Source organism: Coregonus lavaretus, assembly GCF_964263955.1.
Source record: "Coregonus lavaretus genome assembly, chromosome: 28".
Classification (NCBI taxonomy): domain Eukaryota; kingdom Metazoa; phylum Chordata; class Actinopteri; order Salmoniformes; family Salmonidae; genus Coregonus; species Coregonus lavaretus.
This window is the reverse complement of record NC_140015.1, coordinates 35607333-35634749: the sequence shown is the minus strand read 5'-3', so window position 1 is coordinate 35634749 and position 27417 is coordinate 35607333. Positions and strand designations below refer to the sequence as shown.

Sequence of the window (27417 nt, the reverse complement as noted above, 5' to 3'; positions counted from 1 at the left end):
AAATATTTTCAATAAATTACCTCATTGGACAGAAAGGAGTTCACCTCCCCACACCCATGAGAAAAACTATATTTGTCTAAATTTAAGGATGTGTTTCGTAAAAATATTTTTTTATAAAAGGTTAGTCTGCCCATAAAAGCTGTATGGGAGACAATACATGGGGCATTGAGGTATCCGGTGCTTTTGCAGGATTCAAGCAGAAAATATATACGTAGATATATTTTTTTGGCAGTTAAAATAAGAGTCTTGTACTAGAGTTCCAGAATGCAATGTTTGAATTTAATCTGCAACATATGACGTGCAGCTTGTACCTGAATAGCCTGCTTTTCCTACTTGCAGACAAGCAGTGTTTTTGTTAGTTTGCAGTGCTGTTTTCTACATTCTACCATCACAATGCCATTCATTCACTGTTGTTTCCAGCAGCCGCCATTCCATTGCAAAGAGTCATTTTTATTGATTCAGTTTCAATTTCCAGGCATAATTTAATATGATACACATTCACTTGTAAACATTGATATTTCCCAGTCAGTCTGTAGCAATGTAAAGGCTATAAATGTTCGCTTATGAAACAGTCTCAAGGACAATTGAGCTAAAGGAAGTAATGATAACAAAATAGTTTGAAGTATTTTGCGGTTCTCCAGTTACTGCTTGTTATTTTGTCACAGGCCAATAGGCTAACAGGCTTCATAGGCTAATAGGCTTCATAGGCTAATAGGCTTCATAGGCTAACAGGCTTCATAGGCTAACAGGCTTCCTAGGCTAACAGGCTTCATAGGCTAACAGGCTTCATAGGCTAACAGGCTTCCTAGGCTAACAGGCTTCCTAGGCTAACAGGCTTCCTAGGCGAGGTAATAGGCTGCCTCTATGTGGAAGTTCTGACAGTATGCAGACTCATTATTGTGCAGCTCGCTCCTCTACAGCATATGTACTGATAGTGTGTTGCCCTCTAGTGGGTCTGTTCAATAAAAGCCAAACTGGGCTAAAAACAACGTCTGTCCAATGCCCTCGGTTTTTGTTCACAGATTAAGAACAAGGGCTTAAAATGAAAATGTAATAATTATAATGCAAAAATAAATGTTAAACAAAAATCTTTTTTTTAGAGTGATTGTTGTATGCTATTATTAAAGACAAAAATTTTATATTTTGAATGAATTGACAGGAGATTGCAGTCCATAATGGCCGTCCAGTATACACACAGTCAGTTAGCAGTAGTGACAAGTTTGTCTTTACTTTATTTCACCTTTTGATTACATGGCAATAATAGAAACCTCAAATCAAACACTATGAAACAAAACAAATAGAAAAATGGCTAATAATAATAATAGCATATTGCTAGATTAAAACTCCAAAATGACATGAAAAAACAGATAAACCCACTATACATTTAAGTATATACAACCTTGCTAAATAACCAATAACCAAATTCTGTCTAGATTTATGATTGTTTTATTTGCTTTCCCTGTTATGTCTATGATCAGTCCGCTGAGACAAGGCTAGGGAAACCTACCAGGAAAACAGGGCTATGTGCTATGGAGCTATGGAAGCAGATTCTTGGCAAAAAAACAACATTGAAATAAAACTAATACTGATTAATAATTTGTCAATATCAATGCTTCTTTATTTTTGGCATGAATTTGCCTCCATAAATGAGGAAAAACATATGAATAACAGACAGCCAGGCACTGATCACGGAGTAGAGAAGGCTTTATGCACAAATAAAGCTGCATTTGCAGTAAACTGGATGGAATTGTGATGCCATGTACATTTCCGTTTAAAAACAAATAATATATTCCAAATTATAGTAAATTATGCCACATCTGGAGTTTACATTATGAGTGCTGACAGATTTGGACTTGAGCGGTCTTGCGCTGGGAGAGTAGTTCCACCGCTATGGTGCGTAGTGGTACATTCCTGATCAGAGTAGTTCCACCGCTATGGTGCGTAATTGTACATTCCTGATCAGAGTAGTTCCACCACTATGGTGCGTAGTGGTACATTCCTGATCAGAGTAGTTCCACCACTATGCTGCGTAGTGGTACATTCCTGATCAACAGCTGTGTTTTGTCTCAAATCCAATCCAACAAACATTCCGGGGTGTTCCAATTCCAGGAACGGACAATCCACTTGAACTGGGGAGCGTTGTTGCTTAACTGGAACGGCCCGAAAGCATCCACAACAATAATATTGTTGTTCATCTTACTGGTATTATTACTGTCTTCCTAGTACTATTTGTAAGTCGCTCTGGATAAGAGCATCTGCTAAATGACGTAAATGTAATGTAAATGTACAGTAAAGGATGCAACAGCCTATTTCAAATAAGTGAGAGAGCTATTCCAATGTATTTTGTTTTTTTACAATGCTTTATGATGGTGAGGGTGGGTTGAAGAAGGTGAAACCTGGATTGTTCTAGCATTTTATACTGTATCTACAAATGAGGAAGGACATTTAAGAGTGCTCCTATGGGATAAAAAGATAGGTGAGGGCATCTTTGTTGCATTTAAGAGGTAAAAATAACCAGCTCGACTGAGAAAGACTGTCTTTGTGAATTAGCTAACCAGCAGCATGATAGGACACATTTAATTGGGGGTGTCAGGTGGACAATGACAAAGAATAGCATAAAATTATCTTCTGTGTATGTTACAGCTAGCGAGAGAGAGAGAGAGAGAGAGAGAGAGAGAGAGAGAGAGAGAGAGAGAGAGAGAGAGAGAGAGAGAGAGAGAGGACAGAATAGAGGGATGGGGCAGACGAGGACAATACCTCAGTTTCCAGACACCTCAAATCTCTGTGAGCCGCTGAGTTGCGCCCCGTACTGACTGACAGACACACATACACACATACACTCTCTCCAACAGACTCTCTAGTCCCCTGAATGGACCTCCAAGTCCAACAGGAAATGAAGAGCGATAGCTGAGCCCTAGCCCATAATCCCACAATAAGACCCTGTGCAAACCACACATCAGGGTAGTGTTCATTAGGGCACACAACGGAAAACCTGTTGCAATGGAAAACAAAAACGAGCACATCTTATTGGAGAAGTCAAGGTAGTCCCCACCTGTTTCAGTCCGTGTTCTTCCGTTTCGGTGCCTAATGAACACGACCCTGTGTTTAACAACCGTGTTTCTGAGTGTGTTTTTACAACAAAGTTAGCGCGTCCAAACTGCTGTCATACAACTGCGGTTACATATGAAGAACAAAGGTTCAGGGGCAAACAGGTATGGAGGAATATAGCTGTCAAAGTTCAATTATTGTCACAGATTATGTGCACATAAATGCAAAAGAAATGGCAAACATGTTCACTGTAAATTAACTCTCCTTCGGTTACTGAGTGACAGTTTGGACAGAGTCTAAGTTTATGAACTGTAATCTCGAAGTTTATCCTGATACAGACCGATCCAGAGCAAAGTAACAATCTCCTGAGGCAACTTTGACAGAAAGACTTCAAAAAAAGTTCTCTCGTTTTCTAAAAAAAATCTCAAATCGGTTGGCAATATAACCCATTCCCTCTCAGTCTTTCTAAAAATGTTATCAAAAACTAAAACCCAAAAGCTCAAGATTCTGAGGGAAATATATACAGTAGTAAGCGTCAGACCGAGGCTCTGCATCTGTCCTCGTGCTACTAGACCTTAGTGCTGCCTTTGACACCATCGATCACCACATTCTTTTGGAGAGACTGGAAACCCAAATTGGTCTACACGGACAAGTTCTGGCCTGGTTTAGATCCTACCTGTCGGAAAGATATCAGTTTGTCTCTGTGAATGGTCTGTCCTCCGACAAATCAACTGTACATTTCGGTGTTCCTCAAGGTTCCGTTTTAGGACCACTATTGTTTTCACTATATATTTTACCTCTTGGGGATGTTATTCGAAAACATAATGTTAACTTTCACTGCTATGCGGATGACACACAGCTGTACATTTCAATGAAGCATGGTGAAGCCCCAAAATTGCCCTCGCTAGAAGCCTGTGTTTCAGACATAAGGAAGTGGATGGCTGAAAACTTTTTACTTTTAAACTCGGACAAAACAGAGATGCTTGTTCTAGGTCCCAAGAAACAAAGAGATCTTCTGTTAAATCTGACAATTCATCTTGATGGTTGTAAAGTCGTCTCAAATAAAACTGTGAAGGACCTAGGCGTTACTCTTGACCCTGATCTCTCTTTTGACGAACATATCAAGACTGTTTCAAGGACAGCTTTTTTCCATCTACGTAACATTGCAAAAATCAGAAATTTTCTGTCCAAAAATGATGCAGAAAAATTAATCCATGCATTTGTTACTTCTAGATTAGACTACTGCAATGCTCTATTTTCCGGCTACCCGGATAAAGCACTAAATAAACTTCAGTTAGTGCTAAATACGGCTGCTAGAATCCTGACTAGAACCAAGAAATTTGATCATATTACTCCAGTGCTAGCTTCCCTACACTGGCTTCCTGTTAAGGCAAGGGCTGATTTCAAGGTTTTACTGTTAACCTATAAAGCGTTACATGGGCTTGCTCCTACCTATCTTTCCGAGTTGGTCCTGCCGTACATACCAATACGTACGCTACGGTCACAAGACGCAGGCCTCCTAATTGTCCCTAGAATTTCTAAGCAAACAGCGGGAGGCAGGGCTTTCTCCTATAGATCTCCATTTTTATGGAACAGTCTGCCTACCCATGTGAGAGACGCAGACTCGGTCTCAACCTTTAAGTCTTTACTGAAGACTTATCTCTTCAGTAGGTCATATGATTGAGTGTAGTCTGGCCCAGGAGTGTGAAGGTGAACGGAAAGGCTGGAGCAACGAACAGCCCTTGCTGTCTCTGCCAGGCCGGTTCCCCTCTCCACTGGGGTTCTCTGCCTCTAACCCTGTTGCAGGGGCTGAGTCACTGGCCTGCTGGTGCTCTTTCATGCCGTCCCTGGGAGGGGTACGTCAATTGAGTGGGTTGAGTTACTGACGTGATCTTCCTGTCTGGGTTGGCGACCCCCCCCCCCTTGGTTTGTGCTGTGGTGGAGACCTCTGTGGGCTATACTCGGCCTTGTCTCAGGATTGTAAGTTGGTGGTTGGGGATATCCCTCTAGTGGTGCGGGGGCTGTGCTTTGGCGGAGTGGGTGGGGTTATATCCTTCCTGTTTGGCCCTGTCCGGGGGTTTCTTCGGATGGGGCCACAGTGTCTCCGGACCGCTCCTGTCTCAGCCTCCAGTATTTATGCTGCAGTAGTTTATGTGTCGGGGGGCTGGGGTTAGTTGGTTATACCTGGAGTACTTCTCCTGTCTTATCCAGTGTCCTGTGTGAATTTAAGTATGCTCTCTCTAATTCTCTCGTTCTCTCTTTCTCTCTGAGAACCTGAGCCCTAGGACCATACGTCAGGACTACCGGGCATGATGACACCCTGCTGCCCCCAGTCCGCCTGGCCTTGCTGCTATTCCAGTTTCAACTGTTCTGCCTGCGGCTACGAAACCCCTACCTGTCCCAGACCTGCTGTTTTCAACTCTAAATGATCGGCTATGAAAAGCCAACTGAGAGACCTGAGCCCTAGGACCATACGTCGGGACTACCGGCCGTGGTGACTCCTTGCTATCCCCAGTCCGCCTGGCCTTGCTGCTATTCCAGTTTAAACTGTTCTGCCTGCGGTTATGGAACCCCTACCTGTCCCAGACCTGCTGTTTTAAACTCTAATGATCGGCTATGAAAAGCCAACTGAGATTTATTCCTGATTATTATTTGACCATGCTTGTCACTTATGAACATTTTTGAACATCTTGGCATGGTTCTGTTATAATCTCCACCCGGCACAGCCAGAAGAGGACTGGCCACCCCTCATAGCCTGGTTCCTCTCTAGGTTTCTTCCTAGGTTTTGCCTTTCTAGGGAGTTTTTCCTAGCCACCGTGCTTCTACACCTGCATTACTAGCTGTTTGGGGTTTTAGGCTGGGTTTCTGTACAGCACTTCGAGATATTAGCTGATGTAAGAAGGGCTATATAAAATAAAATTGATTGATTTACAAACACACACGTTGCCCATCTTATTAAAGCACACAGAAAAGCATCTCACCTTTCTTTTTGAAAGCTAGTAAGAATATTTTGGTTGGGATGCCACAACAACTCCATCAGACCTGCTGAGTTTAGATAAGGTGTGTGTGTGTGTGTGTGTGTGTGTGTGTGTGTGTGTGTGTGCGCGCATATGCGTATGCGTATGAGTTCAGTGTACGACATTGGTGTGTGTGAGAGTATGAGTTCAGTATGTGTGTGTGTGCACGTGTCTTTTTGAGGGAGGGGATCCATTACACCCAAAGAGCGATAGACCCCCTCCTCCCAAAATACACAGAGCTGAGAGAGAGATAGTGGGCATTCAGCGACAGAGACAGGAGCAGGGGGAAGATTAGGAGGGGGAGGCTTTGGCTCCTGGTTCTGAAAAAAACTCAGCTACCCAGCATGCTCCCTGTCCTGTTGGTTGGCCTGTAGAATCCCAAAGCTAGAGCCTATCCCAGAGAAATGCTGACCGAGGCCAGAGGCCCCAGCCCCTAGTCTGCAGCCCCAGCCCCAACCCCGTCCCCAGGCCTGAAAGCACAAGTCTCAGGGTCTCAGCAGGATCGGTCCAAACTCTCTCAACGGGGGGAAGAGGAGGAGTCCTGAGCAGCTCTAGTGTCGCTTCATGGAGGAGACCTTCTTCTTGCGGGTGGCCAGCATCTCATAGAAGGGATCCCTGCTGATGGCAGCTCTGTGAGGGTGGGGGTAGAAGGGGGGTAAGTGAGTACGCTCCCCTGGTGGGATAACATAGTTTGCCCTCATTTACACTGTAAATATAATCTGGGGTGCCCTGCAATTTCCCAGGTTCCTAGTTTATTATCAATGGTGTATGATGGAAAGGAACAGAGGTCAAAAGGAAGCTACGAGTAATCTTTGGATTACATATCAAATGAAGAGGGATAACGGGGTAACACTATTTTTGACTAGTATCTAAATTAGGGCTTTGTAACCCATCCATAAACCATCCATAACAAAATCACAACACATCCATAACCCATTCATAGCTTGTTGATAAGCAGTACTACAGACTTGATGCTGTTCATCCACTCGTCCTTCTCCTCAGTGGTGGGAGCAGAGATCCTGTAGAAGGTGTGGTTCCCCTCCACCACTCTGCCGTCCGCCTCCGTCTTACAGGCCTTGATCACCTGGTCCTTGTTCTCTGGGATGAAGAGCTCAAAGCAGTTCTACGCAGAGGAGAGGAGAGTGAATCTTAAATTGTATTTTCTTAATTCCTCAGGTCCTCATCTTCTCAAAACACATCGGAGCAGAAGATCTAAGGTTCCTCCCCTCGGGTCTTCTCCTCCAAAACATTTTGAGAATGAGGCAAGGAGAGAGAATGTGAGGAATGCCACAACTGTGTCCGAAATGCTGAGTTTAGTAAGGTGTGTGTGTTCCTGCGTGCATCTGTGTTTAATCAAGGAAGTACAATTGAGATGAACCCAAGCTGTGTTATTATGTGCTGTGCCACACTACCACCAGGGGGAGACAAAGTCTCGCCTGAGACATTACTGAACTGTAATCTCTCCTTTCTATCAAAGTGTGCACTTGTTCACTTCCCTTCATAGATTTGGAAGGACATTACTGCAATATGGAAACTCCCTCTAGCCCATGTTTACACCAATCCAATGCGGTCAAATTTGTGGGGAGTAGTAAACGGGTGCACACTTCAGGAGGAAGGAGATTATTAGGCTGTACCCCTCAATCTTGTTCCCTTCAACCCCTTAACACTAACAGGATGGATCACTCCAAAATCAGTTTGTCATATCTTGCAGATCTCAGAAGTGAACTCATGTCAATATTTGTCCATGTCACACATCATTGGTTGTGTTGATCAGCTATATGCCTCAATCCCAAATGAATGGGAGATTAAATAACCGTCTTATTTCCTGATCATATTTCCTGATCATTTTCCTGATCATATTTCGAATAAGATCAATACATTTGACGGTGCTTTTATCTCGCGTTTGTGTGTGTTTTTACTATCCTTGTGGGGACCAGGATAGCAAAACTATGACATTTTGCCAGTCCCCACAATATTTTTATTTATTTTAGGCTTAGAGGTTAGGTTTAGGTTTACAATTAGGGTTAGAATTAGGATTGAGGTTAGGTGTTAGGGAAAATAGGATTTTGAATGGGAATCATTTGTTTGATCCCCAAAGGATAGTTATGTGGTCGATCCAGCAGAGGGTGCAGTGTATGCTTACAGGCTTCTTGTCCTCCACCTCCCGGATGCTGAGGTTCTCCAGTGGAATGATCCCTCTGGGCTCTTTGTCCTATAGGACAGAAACATGGAAGTTAAGATGAATCTGTTAAGAGGACAGAAACATGGAAGTTAAGATGAATCTGAGAGTAAGTGTTAGGTTGTTTTGTGAGTGGAATATCCCTGTTAATGACAATACTCGCAATAACTGTTTTAACATTTACATAGTCATTTAACAGACGCTCTTATCCAGAGCAATTTGGGTTAAGTGCCTTGCACAAGGGCACGTCGACAGATTTTTCACCTAGTCGGCTCAGGGATTCGAATGCTCTTAACCGCTAGGCTACCTGTCGCCGATGGATACACAGTAGAGCAGTGAACAAACAGTAGAGCAGTCCATAGCAGAGCAGTACACAAACAGAACAGGTTACAGTGTGACAATGTGTTGTAACTTGCAACTGTAACATCCATCATAATAGCCATGTATTTATGTGTGCCTGTTGCAGACATTTAAGATGTATTGAATTGAACATGATAACCGAGGAACATAGGCTTCCAGTTCCAGTCCAGTACTTACAGTGGTGTACTCAAAGTAATACAGACAGTTGTACTTACAGTGGTGTACTCAAAGTAATACAGACAGTTGTACTTACAGTGGTGTACTCAAAGTAATACAGACAGTTGTACTTACAGTGGTGTACTCAAAGTAATACAGACAGTTGTACTTACAGTGGTGTACTCAAAGTAATACAGACAGTTGTACTTACAGTGGTGTACTCAAAGTAATACAGACAGTTGTACTTACAGTGGTGTACTCAAAGTAATACAGACAGTTGTACTTACAGTGGTGTACTCAAAGTAATACAGACAGTTGTACTTACAGTGGTGTACTCAAAGTAATACAGACAGTTGTACTTACAGTGGTGTACTCAAAGTAATACAGACAGTTGTACTTACAGTGGTGTACTCAAAGTAATACAGACAGTTGTACTTACAGTGGTGTACTCAAAGTAATACAGACAGTTGTACTTACAGTGGTGTACTCAAAGTAATACAGACAGTTGTACTTACAGTGGTGTACTCAAAGTAATACAGACAGTTGTCCGTGAGAATGAACCATCTTCTCTTCCAGGTTTTGACGCGTCCTCCTGAGGAATAGAGAGACGGTGTTAGCCAAACTCAGTGGAGAGAGAGAGAGGGATGAGCACCGGACAGCGGAGGGCAGAGCAGCAGACAGGCAGACAGACAGACGCATGGAGACAGACAGGCAGATAACAGGTATAGAACTACAACTCCCATCTCCCTACATTCCCCATCAAGCACCGTACAGTACAGTACCATGCTCCTCCTACAACCCACACCATAGCATCCATACAACCAGTTATTCTGACTTTTTATACTAGTGTGCCAACCTGTTGGCTCGGATATGCTCTTTTCGCATTTTCCTTTCAGTACGGTTCCAGCAACTATGGTGGATGCATAACCAGGCCAGCTCAGTACAGCTTGGTTCGGCTCGGCTCTGTAGTGAAAAGCCCTTAGCCATATAGATTAGACAGAGCAGTATATCATGTTTAATACTGTGTCTGAAACCAGAGTGCTCATTTTAACTGTCCCACCTCTCCTCAGTAGCTCCTCAGTATAGCGGACTCAGGACTTACAGTCTCTCTCAGAGTAGACAACTTCTAAAGGAGATCAACAGTCTCTCTCAGAGTAGACAACTTCTAAAGGAGATCAACAGTCTCTCTCAGAGTAGACAACTTCTAAAGGAGATCAACAGTCTCTCTCAGAGTAGACAACTTCTAAAGGAGATCAACAGTCTCTCTCAGAGTAGACAACTTCTAAAGGAGATCAACAGTCTCTCTCAGAGTAGACAACTTCTAAAGGAGATCAACAGTCTCTCTCAGAGTAGACAACTTCTAAAGGAGATCAACAGTCTCTCTCAGAGTAGACAACTTCTGAAGGAGATCAACAGTCTCTCTCAGAGTAGACAACTTCTAAAGGAGATCAACAGTCTCTCTCAGAGTAGACAACTTCTAAAGGAGATCAACAGTCTCTCTCAGAGTAGACAACTTCTAAAGGAGATCAACAGTCTCTCTCAGAGTAGACAACTTCTGAAGGAGATCAACAGTCTCTCTCAGAGTAGACAACTTCTAAAGGAGATCAACAGTCTCTCTCAGAGTAGACAACTTCTAAAGGAGATCAACAGTCTCTCTCAGAGTAGACAACTTCTAAAGGAGATCAACAGTCTCTCTCAGAGTAGACAACTTCTAAAGGAGATCAACAGTCTCTCTCAGAGTAGACAACTTCTGAAGGAGATCAACAGTCTCTCTCAGAGTAGACAACTTCTAAAGGAGATCAACAGTCTCTCTCAGAGTAGACAACTTCTAAAGGAGATCAACGGTCTCTCTCAGAGTAGACAACTTCTAAAGGAGATCAACAGTCTCTCTCAGAGTAGACAACTTCTAAAGGAGATCAACAGTCTCTCTCAGAGTAGACAACTTCTAAAGGAGATCAACAGTCTCTCTCAGAGTAGACAACTTCTAAAGGAGATCAACAGTCTCTCTCAGAGTAGACAACTTCTAAAGGAGATCAACAGTCTCTCTCAGAGTAGACAACTTCTAAAGGAGTTCAACAGTCTCTCTCAGAGTAGACAACTTCTAAAGGAGATCAACAGTCTCTCTCAGAGTAGACAACTTCTAAAGGAGATCAACAGTCTCTCTCAGAGTAGACAACTTCTAAAGGAGATCAACAGTCTCTCTCAGAGTAGACAACTTCTAAAGGAGATCAACAGTCTCTCTCAGAGTAGACAACTTCTAAAGGAGTTCAACAGTCTCTCTCAGAGTAGACAACTTCTAAAGGAGATCAACAGTCTCTCTCAGAGTAGACAACTTCTAAAGGAGATCAACAGCTGGGATATAAAACCAAACACTTGTTAAAGTTTAGACCTCCAGGAGTTCATGAGATCCTACTATGGGGAATGTTAAATAGTACTACTAACAATTATTATTATTATTATTATTATTATTATTATAAAACTTGTCCCTAACTGAGCTCCTACTATTGGAAATCACAAGCGGGATACTAGTTGGAAAAAAGACAAGAAGAAATCTAATTATAAAACTATAGACTAAAAAAAGAACTTCCTCTGAATGTCACAAATGATTAGGGGTTGCCCGTTTTTTCATGGCCTGCATGGCTCAAATCCTTTGCCTCTTTCATGCCCGGCGGGTTGTCTCTGGTTAACTCAGCAGCTCAGTGATCTGTGGCCAACCCCCGACCCCACCACCACCCACACTTCCTGTTAGGGAGAAACCTGATCACAGCAGCAGATGGCAGCTAGCTCACGCTGAGAGGATGAGATAAACAGTGTCATGGGGGGACAGGAAACTGGAGCTAGCCTGGAGCTATGCTATGCTAGTAGGCTACTCACTCTATTGTTATCTCTGGCTGGAACTTCCTGTTTAAACTAGTGAAGGGCTAGTCGTTAAAGACACTATGGAAGATTAGTTGCCAATGTTCACGTCACAGAGTTTTAGCTTGAATATTGGCCGTATTCACAGTGATATATGATATAACACCAATCAATTTATTGTCTGAAGACACCTTTCTGTCCAATTAGGTCATTTCTGGACAATATTTCTGTCAGTTTAGGGGACCCCTTTTGGCTCCTCTTTAAGTCTAAAGACCCACCATCAAAACATAATGGTATTAATACAACGTGTACATGGACACACACCTACATGCTCTAGGAGTAAACACGATATATGCCATTTTTGATTATAGACAAATCAACATGATGATATAAAGGCATGTCTGGCTGTTCTATGTCTGGACCCTACTGAGAGTTCTACATGATCGTTGAGCTGTTACACCACCACCAACGTTAGTATGAAGACGCACTAAGAAAACCCATCTACCAAGACAGAAGAGCAGTGTTGTGGACACCACCTAACAGAAGTGTTGATCATATAGCAGCGATGCTACTGTATATGATAACCTATCACACTACAGAGGTCATGATAGGGCACTTAAACACTCTCCGTCCCGATATCCAAATACTAGCACACTTCTTAGTATGAAACAATGTATTGGGCAGTGGAGGCTGCTGAGGGGAGGACAGCTCATAATAATGGCTGGAACGGAGCGAATGGAATGACATCAACCACATGGAAACCATGGAAACCATGTTTGAAGTATTTGATACCATTCCACTTATTCTGCTCCAGCCATTACCACGTGCCAGTCCTCCCCAATTAAGGTGCCACCAACCTCCTGTGGTATTGGGCAGGTATTCTAAGTAGTGGGCTAGTATGGACATTGGAACATGGCCACAAACACGTTCTCCTTGCCACCATTTTGTCACTGGGTTATCGTCATCATGTCCTCAGAATGTGACATATGAATGTTGGAAGCGACACTTGACAGACAGAGAGTCATGTAGAGACAAATGGCAGAATCTCACAGCTGATGATATGACAGTTGATTGGCTTGGAGGAGATTGTGATTGATTGATGATTGGTTGATCACTTCAGTTCCTGTCAGTCACTCAGAAAGCGAGGACCCTGGCAAAAAATGTCCCGGACAAGGCGGCCCGAGGAGATTTTTGTCGGGCGGCGCTGGTGGGTCAGGGGGTGCTGGGCTGGGGAGGTGTGGAGGAGGAGGAGCGATCGCCCATGCACATAGGGGTCAGAACAGAGGGGGTGGGCAGTGAGGGTTAGGAGGGACCTGGGTCGTGTTTAGTCAGGAGAGAATGTTTTGAAATGAAGTGAAACAGTGAGGTACTGTAACAGCTGAATGTGTTCAATAAGAAAACAGATTTTTGTTTTGCAATGCTGTACCCCACAGAACAAGACCCAGGACATTTTCAGCACTAGTCTCTTTCGACCACCAGCTTCAAGTCAGATAACATTTATTTTATAATTGTGTCATATTCTGATTAACAGGGGCAACTTGGTTGTCAAAATTCCTTTTAAATTAACGAGGAAGACCTCAGGATTTACATGACAAGTAAAATGTGCTTTCCTTGGTCTCATCAGATGATTCAATCTCTATTCCTAAACACAATAGCTAGAATATAGCCTATATTCTAAACACTAATCATGTAGTGCACTTATGCATGGTTCTATAGATGGCACCCAGTCCTCACTCCCCTCCTAACCTCCCCTTCTCAACACACATCCCCCATTCTCCATTCTCCCCACACCCACCTCACTGCAGTCCAGTCCAGCACCACACCAAACCAGACCTGGGATCACAGTAGTTGTTTTCTTTCAAATACTTTCAGCGTTTGAGTGATCCTGCCTGGAGGGTTTTGCACTTTTAGTTCCATTGTGCGAGGCATGCTCAATCAAGCGCTGCTGAAGTATTTGGAAGAAAACAAATGTTATTTGAACCCAGGTCTGCACCAGGCCAGGCCAAAGCCACACCAGACCAAAGCCAGACCAGGCCAGGCCAAAGCCACACCAGACCAAAGCCACACCATCACCCTTCAGGTCCATTAACAGCATGACAGAGAGAGCAGAGCTGGAGCCAGTTGGTGTAGCTGCAGTATTCCATTCATATGATCCCATTAAAGAGCTAACAACAACAGACATTGTTCTTGTGAGGTCAGAACTTCTGAGAATCCTAACATTATTTACTATTCACGATCTAAAATGCTGGTACATTTTGAATAGGTTCCTAAATGGTAGTTAATAGGTTGCTAATTCAAAACTAACTTCATTCGTAGATCTGTCTTCAAACCCTTTGTCGTGCTCTTTCCAGAAAGAGGAATACTGCAGCTCGCCAAAACACGGAGACTGAAAAGGTCAATCACCACAGCATAATGGTGAGGTCAAACTCGTCACTACGGTGGGCACAAAACAAAATGGCCGCCATGTTGTTCCCCGAGCGGCCTAACCAGGCAAAGCACCTAGCAACCGCCCGGCGACCAACACAGAGAGAGAGAGAAGCACGTGGACACACCACCAGCTCAATGGAAGACCAACAAACAAACATACAAACATACAAATAAAACTAGATTCAGTCGATAATGGCGGAACAAGGAAACCCAACAGCAACAAAATCCACAAACAAAAAAAACAAAAAAGTTAAAAGCGTACAACGGAAATAAATGAAGGAGAACGGAAGCAATGGCGGACCACCGAAAGCACCGGAGAGCTGAGAAGATGGACTAGTTTTTGGGAAGAGCAGATGTACATACCTCCTGGGGAAAGACAACAGCCAAAATCATGGGAACAAACAAACAAACGAGGAAGAAAAAGAAAACAAAAATCAAATTAAATTTTAAAAAATCATAGCACCACTTCTTTCTCATCTGATTGGAGGAGTGGCTCAATGCACTGGTTTACAATGTTGGCACTCAGAGGAACAACCCTTCAAAAACGCATTTAGATATTTAGTAAATTCATCAAGTTACACATTGTTATATTATCAGATTTGATGAAGACGTATCAGTCTCAGAGCCTTATTTAGATTCTGATTATTATAGGCTATTTCTCAATACAAGGCTCTGGGGTAAGTGGAGTTATTCTGGAGTACATTTATAACCACCAGAGGGGGCTTCTGCTCACCCCAAATCATTTCAGTTCAATGCATTGTTACACTGGTGCCAACTTCTGTAAAGCAACACATTGCACAGCACCTCCTCTAGGGTCCCAGTCCTTTCAGGCCAATTATTTAACCTTTCACCCAAATTAGTAGCACCTGAATGTCAATATTCCAAGTTATGTATCACTGGAGTGTGATTGTAGACTTCTTCGTTTTACTGGAAGGGTGGTAAAGACTCACACTGATTTGGGGTTTCAATTTAGGTTCAGGGTCCTGTTCATTAGGCACCAAACGGGAGAAAATGGAACGAAACAGGGAGGCACTACCTACTGGACTTGTCCAATAAGAAACGCTAATTTTAATTTTCCATTGTGGCTAATGAACATGGCCCAGATTATTGTGAATTTATATCAGAGTCATTGTGAATCCATCCAAACAGAGACAGTGTAAGATCCACTGGGAAAACAGACGGGATGGAGAGTTAGGAAGTCCGTACGTCTCTGTTAGATCACAGGACATAATGTGGTTCTCTTTGCTGGAAGACTGATCATTGGGAAGTCCTGGAAGAGTAATTGTAACATTAGAGGGGAAGGAAGCATAGTAGTGTGTTCACAGGTTTATCCTCCACTGTACAGGTTGTCTCTCTATGTCCAGCTATCTGTCTGTCTGCCTGTCTGCCTGTGTATCATGTGTAGGTATGAGTGTGTGTATGTGTGCATCTATGCGTGAGTGAGTGTATGAATATGCCTAGTCGTGCATTACTGAAAGCCCTCCACATGTGGTCGTCTGATCTCAAGGCCTCATCCATAATGCATTGGGGTGGGCAGAGGCCCCTCAAATACTGTATATGGATTGAACATACACACACTCAGACACACACTCAGACACACAGGCAGTCTGATCGAGATGGGCTCATTGGTCAGTCTATAGGCCTCTGTTTCACTCTGATAGAATCGATCACACCTTCCCCACCATCATAGACTGTGATAAACACAGTCATCGATGGGCACAGTAATATTGGTGAGGATTGGAGAGGATACAGGCCTTTGGGATTTCTAACTGTACAACAGTTATTTCAAGATTATTTCAATGCTTCGTTCTGAAGGTTATTTCAGCGTCTAGTCCTGCTCACCCAGTTTAAGCAGCCAGCCCTCCCGGTCTGGGTTAAAGAAGGTGTGTGTGAGATCGTTCCCGTCGTCCTCAGGGATTTTGAAGGGCTCGTTCTTGATGCTGTCATACAGGTTCTGTGGGAGGTGAGAGAAACACTAAGACTTGAGTACAGATATATATAGAGAGGGGGTTGAAGAGGAAGGTAGAGGACCCCTGGGGCAGGGGGGTCTGATGGGATCAGGAGTGAGATGGAGGGATGGAGAGCGATGAAGAGACAGATGGAGGGATGGAGAGACAGATGGAGGGATGGAGAGACAGATGGAGGGATGGAGAGAGATGGAGAGGTCTTGTTGATGCCTCTGTTCACACACCCTGAGCAGGTCCTCTGGAAGGTCTCCTCCATCGTTGATTCCTCTGTTCATGGAGATGAAGCGCTCCACTGCCGGCTTGTCCTTCACGTTGGGGTTGTGGAGGCTGGTGTTCAGCATGATGATGGCAAACGACAGGATGTAACAGGTGTCTGGAGAAAAACACACACACACACAGACACAAGCATTCAGGAACGCACAGAGGCACACACACAGACACATTTGCAAATTGGGACCCCAACATTGTCATACAGATAGATACATGGACACAGTCCCAGAAACAGAAAGTACTGTCTCCACTACAACCCAACAGTGTCATTGGAAACCTGAATATAGGAGTGGATTTATATTGACAGTCCCAGCTCCAACACCTCTGAGTTTTTCACCACACAGCCGACACACAATTTATACTGGTGTGATTGATGGTCAGCTGCGTTGCTTGCAAATATAAAGTGATACCACGTCGGGAGACAACTTCTGACAAGATTCTCCGGGACAATAGCATAGAAAATGTAAACTACTGGAGCTGAAAGAATTGCTCTTTGGGGACTAGATTCAGATAGATAGATAGAGACCTCGTTAAGGAAGAGAGTGAGGTGGACAGGCATGAAAGAGTGTGTTGGTCGCTAAGTGTGTGTGTGTGTGTGTGTGTGTGTGTGTGTGTGTGTGTGTGTGTGTGTGTGTGTGTCGCTCAGTGTGTGTGGTGTGTGTGTCCATGTGTACATGCAGGTGCGTGCAGAAAGACAATGTGGTCAGAGGCTGGCTGACACAGCAGCAGCACTTTCCATTATCTGGCCTGTTTGACTCAGAGAGAGAAGGCCATGAATTATTCACATCCGTCTGCATCCATGTTCCAGGCAGCCTGTTTGCCACGGACATTCTGTCCCCGTGAACACACCAGACACCCTTCCAGTAAACACTTCACCATGCCTGGGTTCCCTATTTACACTGAACAAAAATATAAACGCAACATGCAACAATTCCAAAGATTTTGCTGAGTTACAGTTCATATAAGGAAATCAGTCAATTGAAATGAATTCATTAGGCCCTAATCTATGGATTTCACATGACTAGGCAGGGGTGTAGCCATGGGTGGGCCTGGGAGGGCATAGGCCCACCCACTTGGGAGCCAGGCCCAGCCAATCAGAATTAGTTTTTCCCCACAAAAGGGCTTTAATACAGACAGAAATACTCTTCAGTACCCTTCAGCCTATGTAATGATCATGCTGTTTAATCAGCTTCTTGATATGCCACATATGTCAGGTGGATGGATTATCTTGACAAAGGATAAAATGCTCACTAACAGGGATGTAAACAGATTTGTGAACAACATTTGAGAGAAATACGCTTTTTGTGCGTATGGAACATTTCGGGGATTGTTTATTTCAGCTCATAAAACATGGGATCAACACTTTACATGTTGCGTTTATATTTTTGTTCAGTATATATATATATATTTTTTTACAAATACTTTGAGCGTTTGCTCTAGCCTGCCTGAAGTGCCAGATGGGCGAGTTTTGTAGTATTGGGACTGTTCTATTGGTCCATTAAGCCAAGCAAGCTCAATCAAGCGCAGATTAAGTATTTGAAATGATTTTGAATAGTATTTGAACACAAGTCTGCACTTCACCACGCCTGCTAAATACAGCAGGAATAATACCGCTAGAATGGCATTCACATCCTATTGTACCTGCACACTGGAGAATAACATCTTCCTCTTTGAAAAGTGCATCAGTGAACACAGACTTGTTGGAGTGGGATACCCTATAACAGGGGTATACAGTAACTTCAGATCAAAAATTCATACTGTATATCCATTCACCACTTCACCCTCAGTAGACACTTCAAATGGTACCCTTCAATCTCCCATCACCATGACAGGCGGTAACCCTAGCTCTAACAATGCTTTAGTGTCAATCGTGTTGACTCTTCACTACATGGCTGGTACTGAGGTCCAAGCCTGTGTTCCTACCTGTGGACTGGAAGACACCAGGGTTGCACTGGCAGTATCTCTGGGCGAAAGCCTCCATCATGCGGTCGATCTTCTGGGCCTCGCCAGGCAGCCGGAAGCTCCACAGGAACTGTCTGTCAGGGGAGGAGAAAGAGCGCTCAGTCAGCAATACCATCTATTAACTACTAACTTTGTCTAAATACCAAATGGCACCCTATTTTCTACGTAGTGCACTACTTTTGACCAGTAGGTTGATACACATATCTAGATGACTGAAGGCCTTTGTTAACTGCTGATGAGGGTGTGAAAGTGGGACCATTGTTTCTCATGTAAAGTAAGTAAGCCTTGTCTGAGCCAGAACGGCTCCTGTTTGCTTTATCTAACTTAGTGAAATGCACTGACTGTAAGTCGCTCTGGTTAAGAGTGTCTCCTAAATAACCAACATGTAAACGGTCAAAAGTAGTGCACTCTATAGGGAATTAGGGTGCCAGTTGGGACAAATCCTAACTTGTTGTATCCATACTATATTAGCCCTGCAGTTCTCTTCTGTCTTGGTAGATGGGTTTTCTTAGTGCGTCTTCATACTAACATTGGTGGTGGTGTAACAGCTCAACTACTATCTAATAACTATTCTGTGAAGTGCTGTGTTACAGTATGTTATGGCTGGTACAAGTGTGTAAGGAAGTAAGTAGCCTTCCACGAGCCGTGGCTAATGCTAGATGGAACAGCTAATAGGAGCAGGAGTCTATCTCATGTTTCTGTAGACTGAAGCAGGTGTACAGGTACACCCCCTGGATAGGAGGCTAGTCTATCTACCTCCTGTTTCTGTAGTGAGGCAGCTTGATGTACAGGTACACCCCCTGGATAGGAGGCTAGTCTATCTACCTCCTGTTTCTGTAGTGAGGCAGCTTGATGTACAGGTACACCCCCTGGATAGGAGGCTAGTCTATCTACCTCCTGTTTCTGTAGTGAGGCAGCTTGATGTACAGGTACACCCCCTGGACAGGAGGCTAGTCTATCGCAGGGCCTTACAAGTGTGTGCTATGTTGTATTGTGAATATTGTCATTCATAAAAAAACATTTTGTCCCTATAAGAGCTGTGCCCGTGTGAGATGATTTAATGGAAGAGAGAGATAAACTGGTTTGGCAGTGACAAAATCACCCAAATATCTAATGATTAACAGCAACGTTAGGTAACTACAGGACAATGCTGTATCAGGAGGATAAAGATAACGTTAGGTAACTACAGGACAATGCTGTATCAGGAGGATAAAGATAACGTTAGGTAACTACAGGACAATGCTGTATCAGGAGGATAAAGATAACGTTAGGTAACTACAGGACAATGCTGTATCAGGAGGATAAAGATAACGTTAGGTAACTACAGGACAATGCTGTATCAGGAGGATAAAGATAACGTTAGGTAACTACAGGACAATGCTGTATCAGGAGGATAAAGATAACGTTAGGTAACTACAGGACAATGCTGTATCAGGAGGATAAAGATAACGTTAGGTAACTACAGGACAATGCTGTATCAGGAGGATAAAGATAACGTTAGGTAACTACAGGACAATGCTGTATCAGGAGGATAAAGATAACGTTAGGTAACTACAGGACAATGCTGTATCAGGAGGATAAAGATAACGTTAGGTAACTACAGGACAATGCTGTATCAGGAGGATAAAGATAACGTTAGGTAACTACAGGACAATGCTGTATCAGGAGGATAAAGATAACGTTAGGTAACTACAGGACAATGCTGTATCAGGAGGATAAAGATAACGTTAGGTAACTACAGGACAATGCTGTATCAGGAGGATAAAGATAACGTTAGGTAACTACAGGACAATGCTGTATCAGGAGGATAAATATAACGTTAGGTAACTACAGGACAATGCTGTATCAGGAGGATAAAGATAACGTTAGGTAACTATAGGACAATGCTGTATCAGGAGGATAAAGATAACGTTAGGTAACTACAGGACAATGCTGTATCAGGAGGATAAATATAACGTTAGGTAACTACAGGACAATGCTGTATCAGGAGGATAAAGATAACGTTAGGTAACTATAGGACAATGCTGTATCAGGAGGATAAATATAACGTTAGGTAACTACAGGACAATGCTGTATCAGGAGGATAAAGATAACGTTAGGTAACTACAGGACAATGCTGTATCAGGAGGATAAAGATAACGTTAGGTAACTACAGGACAATGCTGTATCAGGAGGATAAAGATAACGTTAGGTAACTACAGGACAATGCTGTATCAGGAGGATAAAGATAACGTTAGGTAACTATAGGACAATGCTGTATCAGGAGGATAAAGATAACGTTAGGTAACTACAGGACAATGCTGTATCAGGAGGATAAAGATAACGTTAGGTAACTACAGGACAATGCTCTATCAGGAAGAGGTTGTGATAGAAGCCTGTGCTTTGGCTCTCTGGAGAGTCAGAGACGTTTGGAGTGTGTGGGTGTGTGTCTCATAAGTACCCATAGGGGCCTGATGATTTGTAGGTTATAAAGCCCCACTGGGAGGCTCTTACCTCAGGGCCTGGACCAGGTTCAGGTCGGTGAATTCATGGAGCTCCACAAAGTCATGGAGGACCTGGAGGTTGAACTCATCTCTATAAGGAAAATAATATAATATGTTTAGTAATGATTTTCTGAAATCATCGCTAAATTATTTGAGTGTAGAGACAGAGACCCAAAAAAAGACACAGACATTTAGACACACAGCCAGACACTCAAACGCACGTACACACACATGCATGCATGCGCGCGCACATACACACACAACACACACACACACACAATCAATAAAAAACTGGGGGAGGGGGCACACACAAGGTGACACCTCTATCATGACATCACTCTTCTTGATATCTGTGGCCTTTGGAGTTAATGATATCTCCCCTAAGATAGGTCATGGGAGGCCTCCTGTCGATCTCTGACAGGGTCAAAGCCAATCCCAAACTCTGCCCAGGGGATTCCTGACCAATCAGGGAGAGCACACACACAGTTTGCCCCTCCCCCACCGGAATCAGAAATCTCTTGATACCAATTGGACAGAGCATCCATGACGAGATATGGATGGTGTTCATTAGCTACCGAATGTAAGAAAACGGACTGAAACAGAGAGGGACTCCCTGAAATGGGTCCTTTATGAAACTCTCATTTACCTTTTCTGTTGCAAACCATTTTAAAACATTGCTCTAATGAACACAACTCAGCTCTCCATTTCCTGGTCTGGCTTCGTCAACTAGCCGACCACACCCAGGCTGTAGCACTATAAGGCAGGCAATGCTCCCTGGGTAATATATACACACTGTCCAGCCATTGGGTGTTGCCTGTTATGTGGCTTTGAATTAATATAAAATATGGTATCTCTTCAGGAGAGACTCTACTTTTTAAAACAAATTCTGCTTCTGCCGATTTTTAGGTACTTAATAACATGATTTAGAATGGATGAAGTGGAAATCAAAGACAGATGGACTGTGAAGGAATCGACGCCTCTGTTTTGAGGTCTGAGGGCCTAGATGTGGATCTAATAAAGGGCGTTGGGCGAAAGGGCGTTGGGGTAAAGGGCGTTGGGGTAAAGGGCGTTGGGGTAAAGGGGGTTGGGGGAAAGGGCTTTGGGGTAAAGGGCGTTGGGGGAAAGGGTGTGTGCCTGACCTGACCGAGGAAATGGTGCACTAGGGAAAGTATGTGATCTGGAAATGGGACATTTACATTTTACATTTTAGTCATTTAGCAGACGCTCTTAGCGACTTACAGTAGTGAGTGCATACATTTTTTTCATCTTTGACAGGAAAGTAGTGACGTCCTTCTGAACTACACAGAAACACACACACACACACACAGAAACACACACAAACAGACACGACAAACACACACCCCTCCCATAAAGAGAAGTGGCCGTCACTGCTCTCCCCACTGACCTCTCCCCAAGGTAGTCTCCGATGGCAGTCTTGTTTAGCCCCTCCCCCTTGTACAGGAACTGGGCGATGTCATCACTAGTGTGCTTCAGCAGGTCGTTCTCGATCAGGAACTTAATCCCCTGAGAAAATACAACATACATCCCGTGTCAGACCCTCGTTACAACGAGGGCGTTCCAGGCCGTATTGTTTGTAGCCGTGCAGCGCATATCAAAAGATTGCAATCATTTTGCAGCGAAATCGGGGGTAACCCCAACCGGGACTCAAACATGGGTACGATCCATACCATAATGTCAAGAGGATGGAACCTCCTAATTGATGAGGTTGCTAGGCGTTTGGTTAAGGTCGCTACAATAGATATTGTGGTTCCTGAAACGTCAAACACTTCTCTACACGTTGTCAGATCTGAGAGTTGGCGCAGTGGGACTGCAAAAAACCCACAACCTGGAACAGCACAAGTATATCAAACCCACAGGACACCTTCAGAATGTCTATTTCCCTCAAATTCAACTCTGAACCTGGAAGCCAGTTCCACTGCTTTGTTTCATCGCTCTCTAACCAGGGACTGATTTAGACCTGGGACATAATTATCAAGTAGAACAGAGAAGCAACAGGCTCCGGACCTCGTAGGGCAAGCCTTGAATACCCCTGGGCTCGGATTCCCAAAAGCATCATAGCACTAAGACCATCTTTCCTGCATTTAGTTTCAATGGAATGAAGAAGATCTTAGTGCTACGATGCTTTTGGGAAACCCTGGTCTATTTAATACTCACCTTTTTAGGGTCCATGTTGAATTTCTTTCGGCCCATGGCCACTTGTTTATTCCTCTGCATGTTTTTCCTGCAACATCAAATCAAATATCATCAAATCAAATTGTATTTGTCACATGCGCCGAATACAACAGGTGTAGACCTTATCGTGAAATGCTAACTTACGAGCCCTTAACAAACAATGCAGAGTAAGAAAATATTTGCTAAATAAACTAAAGTAAAAATAAAAAAAAGTTACACAATCAAATAACAATACGGAGGCTGTATACAGGGGGTACCGGTACCGAGTCAATGTGAGGGGGTACAGGTTAGTCGAGGTAATTGAGGTCATATGTGTCACGTCTCCTCCCGTTGCTCCCCTCCGGCGCTCTGATTCGCCGGTCTACTGAGCCACCGGTCTGAGCACACCACCTCGGCTACACCGGAATCACCTCCAGCGTACCTGCACCTCATCATCTCATCACCACCCCTTCAGGTCGTTTACTCTATCTTTGTTATTTCTCTTTATCATTGTTAAGTAAACCTTGACCTTACACGTCACAATATGTACACGTAGGTAGGGGTATGCATTGATAATACACAGAGAGTAGCAGCAGCGTAAAAAAGGGGGTAAATGCAAATAGTCTAGGTAGCCATTTGATTAACATGAAATGAATTAGAGATACATTATTATTGATTCATCAAACATACAATATCCCCCATTTGTGATGCTGTAAGGGCTGGTTTCCTGGATACTGATTAAGCCTAGTCCTGCACTTCAAAGCACTTTCAATGGAGATTTTCCATTGAGCATGCTTTTCAGTCCAGCACTAGGCTTAATCAGGGTCCGGGAAACTGGCCCCAAGAATAAGTGTTTGTGTGATGCCATGTAAATATAAACTTTGTCCAAAGAGAGAAAAAGTATATTGGAATTTAGCCTTTCATTTCAAATCGATTTGCTCATCTCACATTGGGTCAATATTATGTATTCCTTCACTTATTCATTAAAATAATACTTTCAGGAATTGAACATTTGTCATCAGCTTGGCAGTTAAAATTGCTCCAATGGGCCACTGACGACAACATTCATGATGAAATTGTGACTCAAGAATAAGCATGATGGGAAAAGCATTTTTCAAGCCTGGAGTGTCAAGAAGTCAAAGAAACAAAACAACAGTTTCACCACCTTATTGTCTTTGACACATGGATTGGTAAAGACTCAGATGACTCAGAAAGCTCTTTATACAATTTAGTAAATGGCCAGAGCAAACGAAAGTGCATGTCTGAAAACATCCTTTAGGAGGTGGGTGGTGGAATGGAATGGGATCCCCCTCAACTTGAGTACCCCACGGCCCACACTCCAAAGTACCCTTCACTTCTTCCTTCCCTAGGGACCCTCCATTGTCTGCTCTACCCAAACACCTCTGCATTATTGAATAGCCCCCCCATCACGGTGGGTGTGGCTGATGAAACACTTAAAAGCACTAGTCAATGTGTGTGTGTTTGTGGGGGTGTGATTGTATGTGTGTGTGTGTGAGCAAGCGTGTGTGTACGAGTACGTGCATGTGTGTGCGTGGTGTTTTGGGGAGGGGAAGAGGGTTGGTACTATCTGGACATTTGGGTATAAATATTTAACCACAGTCATTTGTTAAGTTAATGGAATACAAACAACAAAGCAATTTGGACTGTAAGAGATAGGAGATGGTAAGGAACCCTGAAGAACCCTAAGGAACCCTAAAAAACCATAAGGAACCCTGAAGAACCCTTAGGAACCCTGATTTTATACTGTTACACACTCACCTCTCCTCAGTGGAACCCAGATTCTCAATCTCACTGGTCACTTCTGCTATCTCATTCTTCAGACGCTGGAAATTAGAGAGAGGAGAGGGTTAGGACCAAACACACACCGAGATAGACACACACACACACACACACACACTAGAGCATTACACTCAGTCTGAGGTCCCAGGACAGGTTGTGAGGTTCCAGAACATTTTATTTTCTCCTCCAGACACATGAGTACCCACTGTCTGTGCCCACTGTCTGTGCTCACTGCTGCCACCATGCAGTCTCCCCATAACCGTAACCAACACTGACACTAACCACTCCAATCTAATATCAACCGGATGTATATGTGCACTGCAGCAGGTCTCTCTTTCTCCCCAAACACTTTCTTCTTTACAAATCACATTAAAGGGAGGAACATTGGTGAATGACTTCCATACAAATGGAGTAGGGAGCATAAAATGTGATTATTTTGGGGTTGTGTTTGGGAGATTAATGGAGTTATTGCCGATTATGCCTTTTCTGACAGCTCTGTGAGTTCAGTTCCAGAGAGGGAGGGAGGGAGGGAGGGAGGGAGGGTGGGAGGGAGGGAGGGAGGGAGGGAGGGAGGAAGGAGGGAGGGAGGGAGGGAGGGTGGTATGGTGAAGGGCCAGACGGGCATTCACCAGTCAGGGCCCTGTACGAGGGTGAAACAGGATGGAGACTGGAGGGGGAAACTACATCATGACGGCATGGACACACACACAGCTAATAAAGAGAGGGTGTCAGATCTCTTGTCCTCCTGTGTTTGTCCGTCACAGTCAGCCAGGCCAGGGGATACTAGAGTGTCACAAGGGCCACAGGGCCACAGCAGGGGCCAATCACCTGGCCCGGGGCCATGGTTGCTGTCCTGTCCATGTCCCTCATGTTGACCATTTAACTACATGGATGTTACTGAGAATGACCGGGGTCACCGGACACGCCACAGAGGTCACCAGTGCTTTATATTGCTAGACTCAGAGACTGAGGGAATGCCATCCGTATATGTCTATGCTGTGTGGTAAGATAGATGATACAGTATATATACAGTTGAAGTCGGAAGTTTACATACACCTTAGCCAAATACATTTAAACTCAGTTTTTCACAATTCCTGACATTTAATCCTAGTAAGAATTCACTGTCTTAGGTCAGTTAGGATCACCACTTTATTTTAAGAATGTAAAATGTCAGAATAATAGTAGAGAGAATTATTTCTTTCAGCTTTTATTTCTTTCATCACATTCCTAGTGGGTCAGAAGTTTACATACACTCAATTAGTATTTGGTAGCATTGCCTTTAAATTGTTTAACTTGGGTCAAACGTTTCGGGTAGCCTTCCACAAGCTTCCCACAATAAGTTCCTCCTGACAGAGCTGGTGTAACTGAGTCAGGTTTGTAGACCTCCTTGCTCGCACACGCTTTTTCAGTACTGCCCACACATTTTCTATAGGATTGAGGTTAGGGCTTTGTGATGGCCACTCCAGTACCTTGACTTTGTTGTCCTTCAGCCATTTTGCCACAACTTTGGAAGTATGCTTGATGTCATTGTCCATTAGGAAGACCCATTTGCGACCAAGCTTTAACTTCCTGACTGATGTCTTGAGATGTTGCTTCAATATATCCACATAATTTCCCTTCCTCATGATGCCATCTATTTTGTGAGGTGCACCAGTCCCTCCTGCAGCAAAGCACCCCCACAGCATGATGCTGCCACCCCCGTGCTTCACGGTTGGGATGGTGTTCTTCGGCTTGAAAGCTACCCCCTTTTTCCTCCAAACATAACAATGGTCATTATGGCCAAACAGTTCTATTTTTGTTTCATCAGACTAGAGGACATTTCTCCAAAAAGTACGATCTTTGTCCCCATGTGCAGTTGCAAACCGTAGTCTGGCTTTTTTATGGCGGTTTTGGAGCAGTGGCTTCTTCCTTGCTGAACAGCCTTTCAGGTTATGTCGATATAAGACTAGTTTTACTATGGATATAGATATTTTTGTACCTGTTTCCTCCAGCATCTTCACAAGGTCCTTTGCTGTTGTTCTGGGATTGATTTGCACTTTTCGCACTAAAGTACATTCATCTCTAGGAGACAAAACGCGTCTCCTTCCTGAGCGGTATGACAGCTGCGTTTCCCATGGTGTTTATACTTGCGTACTATTGTTTGTACAGATGAACGTGGTACCTTCAGGCGTTTGGAATTGCTCCCAAGGATGAACCAGACTTGTGGAGGTCTACAATTTTTTTTCTGAGGTCTTGGCTGATTTCTTTTGATTTTCCCATGATGTCAAGCAAAGAGGCACTGAGTTTGAAGGTAGGCCTTGAAATACAACAACAGGTACACCTCCAATTGACTCAAATGATGTCAATTAGCCTATCAGAAGCTTCTAAAGCCATGACATCATTTTCTGGAATTGTCCTAAGCTGTTTAAAGGCACAGTCAACTTAGTGTATGTAAACTTCTGACCCACTGGAATCTGTAAACAATTGTTGGAAAAATTACTTGTGTCATGCACAAAGTAGATGTCCTAACTGACTTGCCAAAACTATAGTTTGTTAACAAGAAATTTGTGAGTGGTTGAAAAACGATTTTTAATGACTCCAACCTAAGTGTATGTACATTTCCGACTTTAACTGTGTGTGTATATATATATATATATATATATATATATATATATATATATATATATATAGAGAGAGAGAGAGAGAGAGAGAGAGAGAGAGAGAGAGAGAGAGAGAGAGAG

The 27417-nt window shown here is 43.5% G+C and overlaps 1 protein-coding gene across 1 annotated transcript; it reads right to left on the bottom strand.

Annotated features, from left to right (window-relative positions):
* Positions 1 to 5981: 5981 nt before the first annotated feature.
* LOC311104555 (cytohesin-1) lies at positions 5982 to 24738 on the bottom strand. Its single transcript, XM_084146425.1, has 11 exons — positions 24677 to 24738; positions 22901 to 22967; positions 22131 to 22249; positions 20736 to 20816; positions 18204 to 18316; positions 16235 to 16383; positions 15886 to 15997; positions 9276 to 9352; positions 8209 to 8277; positions 7034 to 7188; positions 5982 to 6695 (listed from the first exon to the last, which is right to left on the bottom strand). The coding sequence occupies exons 2-11, from the start codon at positions 22958 to 22960 to the stop codon at positions 6617 to 6619; spliced, it is 1014 nt and encodes a 337-aa protein (XP_084002551.1). The 5' UTR covers positions 22961 to 22967; positions 24677 to 24738; the 3' UTR covers positions 5982 to 6616.
* Positions 24739 to 27417: the final 2679 nt, after the last annotated feature.